This window comes from Miscanthus floridulus, chromosome 16 (assembly GCF_019320115.1).
Source record: "Miscanthus floridulus cultivar M001 chromosome 16, ASM1932011v1, whole genome shotgun sequence".
In the NCBI taxonomy this organism is placed as follows: Eukaryota; Viridiplantae; Streptophyta; class Magnoliopsida; order Poales; family Poaceae; genus Miscanthus; species Miscanthus floridulus.
In genome coordinates, this window is record NC_089595.1 from 30,589,343 (window position 1) to 30,598,531 (window position 9,189).

The window sequence follows — 9,189 nt, forward strand, 5'->3', positions numbered from 1 at the left end:
ATTTATCCAATTAAAGAAAGATCGAAAGCATTGGATAAATTTAAGATATTTAAGGCTAAAGTAGAAAATCAACACAATTTAAAGATTAAGGTAGTAAGATCCGACCGTGGGGGAGAGTACTACGGTCGACACACCCCATATGGCCAAGTTTCTAGACCCTTTGCAAGGTTCTTAGAGGAAAATGGCATAGTAGCCTAGTATTCTACACCGGACGAGCCTCAGCAAAATAGAGTAGCTGAAAGACGCAACCGTACCTTAATGGATATGGTGAGAAGCATGATAAGTTACTCTACCCTATCGATAAGTTTATGGATGGAGGCATTAAAAACCGCCATTTATATACTTAATCGAGTGCCAAGAAAGTGATGCCCAAAACACCGTATGAGTTGTTGAAAGGTCCTAATATGGCTAGAGGGGGGTGAATAGCCTATTTAAAAATCTACAAATCAACTAGAGCAATTTGATTAGTATGACAAATAGCGTAATGCAAACTTGCTCTAGCTCTACAAGGGTTGCAAGCCACCTATCCAACAATTCTAGTTGCAATGATTACTTAGGCACCCAAACTTGCTATGTAACTACTCACTAAGAGCTCAACTAGATGAATGTAAATAATAAAGCAAGCTCTCAATTCTAATTACGCTAAAGAGTTTGTATCAACTAGTTTGCAAGAATATAAATGGGTGAGTATGGTGATTATACCGCCTTGTAGGGGATGAGCCAATCACTAGATGAAGATCAAGCCAATCACCGGGAGAATGCAAATGACAAGAGATAATCGATTTTTCTCCCGAGGTTCACGTGCTTGCCAACACGCTAGTCCCCGTTGTGTCGACCAACACTTGGTGGTTCGGCGGCTAAGAGGTGTTTCACAAACCTCGTCCACACGATAGGACACCGCAAGAACCGATCCACAAGTGAGGTAACTCAATGACACGAGCAATTTACTAGAGTTACCTTTCGACACTCCGCCGGGGAAGGTACAACTCCCCTCACAATCACCGAAGGCGGCCACAAACAATCACCAACTCATGCCGATCCTTCACCGCTGCTCCAACCGTCTAGGTGGTGGCAACCACCAAGAGTAACAAGCGAAATCTGCAGCGCAACACGAATACCAAGTGCCTCTAGATGCAATCACTCAAGCAATGCACTTGGATTCTCTCTCAATCTCACAATGATGATGGATCAATGATAGAGATGAGTGGGAGGGCTTTGGCTAAGCTCACAAGGTTGTTATGTCAATGAAAATGTGCAAGAGTTATCCCTTGAGCCGGCCATGGGGCTATAAATAGACCCCCAAACAAATAGAGCCGTTATACCCCTTCACTGGGCAAAAACGCGCTCTGACCGGACGCTCCGGTCATACTGACCGGACCCTGGACTCAGCGTCTGGTCGCCCGATGGACGCCACGCGTCTCTTGCTTCAAACGCTATTCATTAGATTCCAACGGCTACGAAACTAATCGGACGCACCGGCAAAACTGACCGGATGCTGAAGCCCCAGCGTCCAGTCATTTCCAGTAAGCTCCTCGAGGCATATTTCTTTGACCGGACGCGTCTAGTCCACCTTGACCGAACCCAGACCAGCGTCCGGTGCAATACCCTAGGTACTGTGCCGACCGACCAGTTCGACCGGACGCACGCTGCCAGCGTCCGATGCTTTCAGACCCAGCGTCCGGTCAGTTGATCGACGCCAGCGTCTTCGCGACCAACTCGTTTTTACTTCTAACTTCTTCACCTTTGCTCCAATGTGCCAACCACCAAGTATATCACCTTGTGCACATGTGTTAGCATATTTTCACAAATGTTTTCAAGGGTGTTAGCACTCCACTAGATCCTAAATGTATATGCAATGAGTTAGAGCATCTAGTGGCACTTTGATAACCGCATTTCGATACGAGTTTCACTCCTCTTAATAGTACGGCTATCTATCCTAAATGTGATCACACTCACTAAGTGCCTTGATCACTAAAACAAAATGGCTCCTACATTTTATACCTTTGCCTTGAGCCTTTTGTTTTTCTCTTTCTTCTTTTCCAAGTTCAAGCATTTGATCATCACCATGCCGTCACCATTGTCATGATCTTCGTCATTGCTTCATCACTTGGAGTAGTGCTACCTATCTCATAATCACTTTGATAAACTAGGTTAGCACTTAGGGTTTCATCAATTAACCAAAACCAAACTAGAGCTTTCAGTTGTGGACAGTAAAGGAACCCTCACTTAACTATTTACGTGTGTGGGGTTGTCCAACTGAGACAAGTTTTTAACCCAAACATAGGGAAGCTAGACTCCAAGATGGTCAGTTGTCATTTCATTGGCTATCAGAAAAGTCAAAAGGTTATCACTTCTATTGTCCTGACAGACAAACGAAGTTTGTAGAAACAAGACATGTTGTCTTCTTAGAGGATGATATGATCTAGGGGAGCATGGTAGCACGAGAAATTAGTTTTGAAGAGAAGCAGGTATACGTGCCCACTCCTATGGTTTAGGAGCCATTCTTCACGCTACCTGTTGTTGTTGTACCAACAATGTAAGACACTATAGTAACAACACCAGTTGTTAGTTCTCCTTTAGCAACAATGAATGAACATGATGAACCTATCCTTCAGGATCCCCAAGAACCTGTTGTCACACATGAGGGAGAGCAACAACAGCCTCATATAGAACAAGCATCATCTAACGAGGCCCCCAGAAGGTCTCAAAGAGTCAGGAGATTGGCCATTCCTAATGACTACAAAGTTTATGAATGTGAGGAATTTCAAATGGAGGGTGATCCCACCTCATTTGAAGAAGTCATGAGAAGCACCCACTCATCCAAGTGGCTTGAAGCCATGGAAGATGAAATGAAATCAATGAAAACCAATGGTGTTTGGAACTTAGAAACAATTCCTAAAGGTGCCAAGATAGTAGGTTGTAAATGGGTCTACAAAATCAAACATGACTCCAAAGGGAATATAGAAAGATTCAAAGCGCGACTTATGGCGAAAGGCTTCACGCAAAGAGAAGGTATAGATTATAATGAGACATTTTCTCTAGTCTCATGTAAGGATTCTTTTAGAATCATAATGGTGCTTGTAGCACATTACAAATTAGAATTACATCAGATGGATGTAAAGACGGTGTTCCTAAACAGGGATCTAGAGGAAAATGTTTGCATGGCACAACCGAAAGGTTTTGTTGTGGAAGGAAAAGAACGTATGGAATGCCGCCTGAAGAAATCCATTTACGGATTAAAATAAGATTCAAGACAGTGGTATTTGAAGTTTGATAGTACAATAAAAAAGTTTAGGTTTCAAGAAAATGTAGAGGACAATTGCGTTTATGCAAAGTTCAAGAATGGGAAATACATTTTCCTAGTCTTGTATATGGATGATATCTTACTCGCTAGCAGTGATGTTAATCTACTACTAGAAACAAAGAAGTTCTTGTCCTTGAAGTTTGATATGAAGGATCTCGGTGAAGCTTCATTCGTTCTAGGAATAGAGATTCACCGAGATAGAGTAAAGAGGGTTTTAGGATTATCACAAAAGGCATACTTAGAAAAAGTTCTAAAGAAATACAGTATGCAAAATTGTAAGTCTTCACCTGCTCCCATTGTCAAGGGCGACATATATGAGGAATTTCAATGTCTCAGGAACCAATATGAGATTGATCAAATGAAAGCGGTTCCATATAGTTCAGCTGTCGAAAGTTTACAGTATGCTCAAGTGTATACTTGCCCTGACTTAGCATTTGTTACAGGGTTACTTGGCAGATATCAGAGTAATCCAGGAATAGAACACTAGAAATTAGTAAAGAAAGTTTTGTGTTACCTCCAAAGTATGAAGGGTCTCATGCTAACGTATAAAAGATCTCATTCCCTACACATAGAGGGGTATACAGATTCTGATTATGCGGGAGATGACAGAAAATCCATGTCAGGATATATATTCACTCACGTAGGAGGAGCTATATCGTGGTAAAGCACAAAGCAAACCGTCACTATATCGTCCACAATGTATGCCGAGTTTGTAGCATGTTATGAGGCCACAGGGCAGGTGAATTGGCTGAAGAAATTCATGCCCGGGTTGAAAGTGGTAGACGACATACATAAACCACTCAAGTTATACTGCGATAATAATCCAGCAGTATGTTATGCTCACAACAATAAGTCAAGTGGTGATGCCAAACACATTGACATAAAGTATTATGTTGTGAAAGATAAAGTCCGGGATCATATAATTAGTCTTGAGCATATAAGAACAGAAAAGATGCTCACGGATCTGCTTACAAAAGGCTTACCACCCAGCGTGTTCAGAGAACACTTAGCCGGCATGGGTTTAAATGAAAGCCTATGATTCCTAGACAATAAGGGCCTAGTTGAGAATCTGTTTCAAAACAGAGAGGTGCATTGTAGTTGTTTAATCTAATGGCAACTGACCGTGATGATGAGACACGCTCTATGCATTGATCTGTGATGGAATGGGAACAAGATAAAGTAAGTAAGTTGAGTTTAAGTCATAAGGTGAGATCAAGCCCAACGGCCAATTGGGCCCTTGGATCCGCGCCCTAATCGGGGGCGTGGGCGCCCAACTGTTCCATGGTTGGTGGGCCCCCATCGCACAGCGCCATAAAAAGGGAGGTGGGGGCCAGGGCACAACGCATGAGGTTCACCTGAGCCAACAGACGCCCCACCTACAGTCCCTAAACCCTAATCGATCTAAGAGGGGGTGCTGCCAGCGACGGAAAGACCGCCACCGGACACCGCCGCCTCTGCACCGCCGTCACAGCGACAGCGCCCTCACCGTCGGTCTTCACCATGCCACCGTCAAGCAAACCCCATGGCCAGTTCGTCTTCCACGAAGGCGGCCAATGGCTTGCTCCTCCTCAACCCCTATCTCTCTCTCACTCTATCTGTTAATCCTGTACTAGTACATGTTCTAGGGTTTTACACTTCATCAAATGTCAGTAGGTATGGTAGATCTATGGCTAGCGATCCTGTAACGATTCTATCAAATGGATGTGGGTCTAGGACAGTGTCCCACACATCATCCTCTTCGCTTCCCTTCTTTACCAGCTTCTCTTGTCTCCTACTAGCTTGCTCTGCTCACCGCCGTCGGAGATCCACCACGCCCCAGAGCTCCACCCGCCGGAGCTTTACTGCACCCCGAACCTCCGCCGGCCAAAGCTCCGCCTACCGGTGCTCCACCATGCCCACAAGCTTGGCCCCCTAATCACCACCCTGACACCACACCCCACAGCTTTGCCCCTGAGCTCCGAGCCCAACACCATGCCCTAGAGCTCCGAGCCCCGATGCTGCCCAAGCACCGCCCAGTCCATTGTCGAGCACAGCCGCTCCGCCCCCGACGCCCGACCCCGATGTCGCACCCCCGAAGCACCACTGCCGACACTACGCCGCCCTCAAGCATGCATGTTCCGCCCCCGACATGTGCCTCAGAGCTCCGGGCTCGATGTCAAACACATGCCAAGTGGATACATCGAAACTAGGATTTGTAAAACTAAAGCTCCAACACTTAGAAATTAAAACCTACATAAAATTTATCTACATAAACTCTAAGATATTCTAGTGTATCTATTCTAACACAAGGAGGTGGCAAAGTTTTGCAACCTATGTTCCTATTTGACAATAGTTTCTTGTATTATAGATTTGTAATGACAACTCACTAAAGAACCTTTAGAACGTACTTAGGCAAAACAAAACTATAGTATATATGCACTGCTATTTGTGGATCAAAACTTTGGTACATTTGGCCCCACAATTAGGCAGCCTATAAGCGGAAACTGTACTATTATATTTACATTACAGGAAACTGGTAACTTGTTTTCCAATTTTTAGCAATATATTGGGAGAGAAATACTTAGTCGAACTAACTTATTACAAGTGAAAAGTCAAGTTGCGCCTTATAAATGCTCTTAGTTATAATCTAAGGGATTTTCTCCTTATCAAGTGACTAATACTTTGTATGTGTACTATGCACATTTTCAAGCCTATCAGACAAAGAAAAAGCATTTATGATAATTTAACTATCTCTCTAACCATCCGCTTCCTTCAACGGTATGAGAGCAGCCAATTTCTTGCAGAAAAAAGAATGATGCCCAAAGCTTTACTAGAAGGAAATTAAAATAGGTTTCTGAACCGAATGGATGTGGCATGCTGAAAGTATACACCCGTGTGTACCTTTTTGTCCGAAGGAATTCATTGATTTCCATGATCAGCTGCTGTATGCTCCCTGCTTCTGTCATATGATAAGGTCGACCTGTCACCTCGCTGAGAATGGTTCTCAAAATCTTAACCATATCAGGATTCCGTGACACCGACAAGAAAGCACGGCACTGGAACTGATTCTTCAACTCTTCATACATTCTGTTTGCAAGAGTTGTCTTTCCAATTCCTCCAATTCCCACAATAGAGACTATCTTCGGTTGCTGTGATGAAATACCACCATCATCCTTCGTGAGAAATGAAATTAACTCTTGTTTTGCTTTATCGATACCCACAAGCCTTGAAACATCCTCAAATATGGCAAGAGCTCTCGGATCTACGGTCACTTTGCTTGTGTTCATGACAGTCTCACACATCTTGTATCTCGCATTTCTTTCACTCACCTCCTTCACTTGGACTTTCAGGTCTTGAATCGCCTTGGCGATTTGACGGCGGGCCTTGGTCTTGGCCAGTAGGTTCTTGCATTTGTCGATGAAGCCATCTGGTTTGGTTGACTCCTCATGGATACGGATTCTGAACTCGTCGAGGCTGTCCTCGATGTCATAGGAGAGCTCTCGCACCTCCTTCATCCACGCCTTGTCTTGCACATCAGGATCCTCCCCTTCCGACTTCTTCAGAAGGAACGTGTGCATAGCTTCCAGTTCCCGAATGAGGAACTTCACCTCACCGTGCACGCCTTTGAAACGCTTGTACTCATCGCTGAGCAAAGCAGCAAACTTGTCCAGGACGGGACCCAAGGCCCCCGTCGCTGCGCTCACCAGGAAATCCGGCATGGCCGCTAGCAGTAGAACAAGCTCTAAGCTTTTGTTCGGTTCAGTTGGCGTGGTTGCGTGGATACTGGATAGGATGCAGGGAGTAGCTCTGGACAGTCTCCGCAGGCCGGCCTTATTCCTTGCTTGCTCCAGCCATGGATTTGGAGACAGAGATTTCTTTTGGGAGAGATGTCTCACGGGAAGAGAAGGGGTTTGTTGGTGAAGAAGACACAGGACAGGTCTCCTCTGTTCCGGTCAAGCGTGGGGCCCTCATTTCTCCATCAGAGGATTTCGTTCCCTCCATACGCCACTCATCCATTCCACCTACAGTTCACTAGTCATTTGCGCGCGCCCTTGCGCGCGAGTGATGATGGAAGATGTTTTTTTTAAAAAAAAACAGATGGTGAACAATAAAACAGCGAGCACATATTACATGAAACATGAGGGTTGTCCAGATTTCACGTAAATGTCGGCCTCGTTCGGCTTGCTGAAACTTGACTGAAATTAGCTGAAAAACACTGTTCTGGTTGAAATGTTGTGAGAGAAAAATATTGTTCCGGCTAAAAAAAAAAGCCGAACAAACTGGATTTAAGGTAAGCCGAACGGGAAGGCCACAGCAGGACCACAGGTGTCTTACATAATTATACATAAAAGTGCTAGGGGCAGACTGCCAACGAGACATAGTCTGAGAGGCAGGTAAGGCAAAGCAGCGCATGCTTAGATTTTTTTTAGATAAAGGATAGTTTATATCCAGCTTCATCTACCAAGGTAGAATCAGGCCCATTATTACAAAGTTCACAGCACACCACTTACAAGATTGAGAAGCTCACATCCAGACCTTAGGAAACAAAACATGAAGAGAAGTCTTGACTAAGAAAGACCAAAAAACCTAGTATATAACCATCCACTGGAACTAAAGAAATGCATGGCTGAAGTCTCCAAATGCTGCCCAGCAAGGGTCAGCTAGTCCCGTAGATCATCACGCTGCTGCAGTCTTGCCCACTGCCGTAGCCAATGGGTTTCCCTGAAGAGCACCTGCAAAAAAGTTTTTGGTCTGCATTTGTCAAAAACCACTTCATTTCTTGTTAACCAAATTGTCCAACATAAAGCCGCTGTTGTCGTTAATAACAATGAGTTAGAAATAACACCACCCATCTTAGACCAAGTAATAAATAAATCGTCTATGTTGAGAGGAGGTGCTATTCAAAAAAATAAGTGTACAGCGCGCCACAGAAATTTGGCATAAGCACATTCGAAAAAAGGTGGTGAATAGTCTCTGTAGAGTGACAAAAGCAACAACTTTTGTCCCCATTCCAATTACGTCTTGCAAGATTATCTTTGGTTAGGATTACACCTCTTTTTAGGTACCACAAGAATATCTTTATTCTTGTAGGAATCTTGATCTGCCATAAATCTTGTGACACTCTGACCCCATTGTTAATTAACTTGGCATACATAGATTTAAACGAGAAAGTACCTGATGAATGTAAAGCCCAAACAAATGTGTCTCTTTCCTCCAGTAAGTTCACATCTTGTATAGAAGCAACAATTCTAAGCCAGTCCCTTAAATTCCTACTCACTAAATTGCGGCGAAAGGAAATGTTAAGTGGAACTGAAGCAAGTACTGTTGCCACCGAATCTTGTTTTCTTCTCACAATATTGAACAACTCAGGAAATCTATCTTTTAGTGGCTAGTCACCCAACCAAGCATCAATCCAAAAACGAGTTTGTGATCCGTCTTTCACTCTGAATGAACCCAAACCCATGAAAGTATCTTTAACATTCATCAAGCCTTTCCAGAAATGAGAGTCAGTTGGCTTTTTAGTACAACTCCCTAGAGTCTTATCTTTTATGTATTTATTCCTCAATAATTCTTGCCACATGCCATCCTCATTTAGCAATTTGAAAAGCCATTTACTTAACAGACATCTGTTGTGTAAGTCCAAATTTTGAATACCTAAGCCACCTTGGATTTTTGGTTGGCACAAAATTTCCTATTTAGCCAGCCTATATTTGCGCTTGTGTTGGTCATTTTGCCAGTAGAATCTCGATCTTAAACAGTCAATCTTTTCCAAAACTCCTTTTGGGAGTTCAAAAAATGACATCATAAACATCGGTAAGCTAGAGAGCACCGAATTTATTAAAACCAAGCGACCTCCTACCGAAAGCAACTTGCCTTTCCAACCACTAAGCTTCTTCTCAATTCTA

The 9,189-nt window shown here is 43.6% G+C and overlaps 1 protein-coding gene across 1 annotated transcript; it reads right to left on the reverse strand.

The window, feature by feature from the left end:
- Positions 1-3,836: 3,836 nt before the first annotated feature.
- LOC136511456 (disease resistance protein PIK6-NP-like) lies at positions 3,837-7,141 on the reverse strand. The gene is made up of 2 exons (XM_066505521.1): positions 6,185-7,141; positions 3,837-3,866 (listed from the first exon to the last, which is right to left on the reverse strand). Exons 1-2 carry the CDS (start codon positions 7,000-7,002, stop codon positions 3,860-3,862), a joined length of 825 nt encoding a protein of 274 aa, XP_066361618.1. The 5' UTR covers positions 7,003-7,141; the 3' UTR covers positions 3,837-3,859.
- Between the last annotated feature and the right edge of the window lie 2,048 nt (positions 7,142-9,189).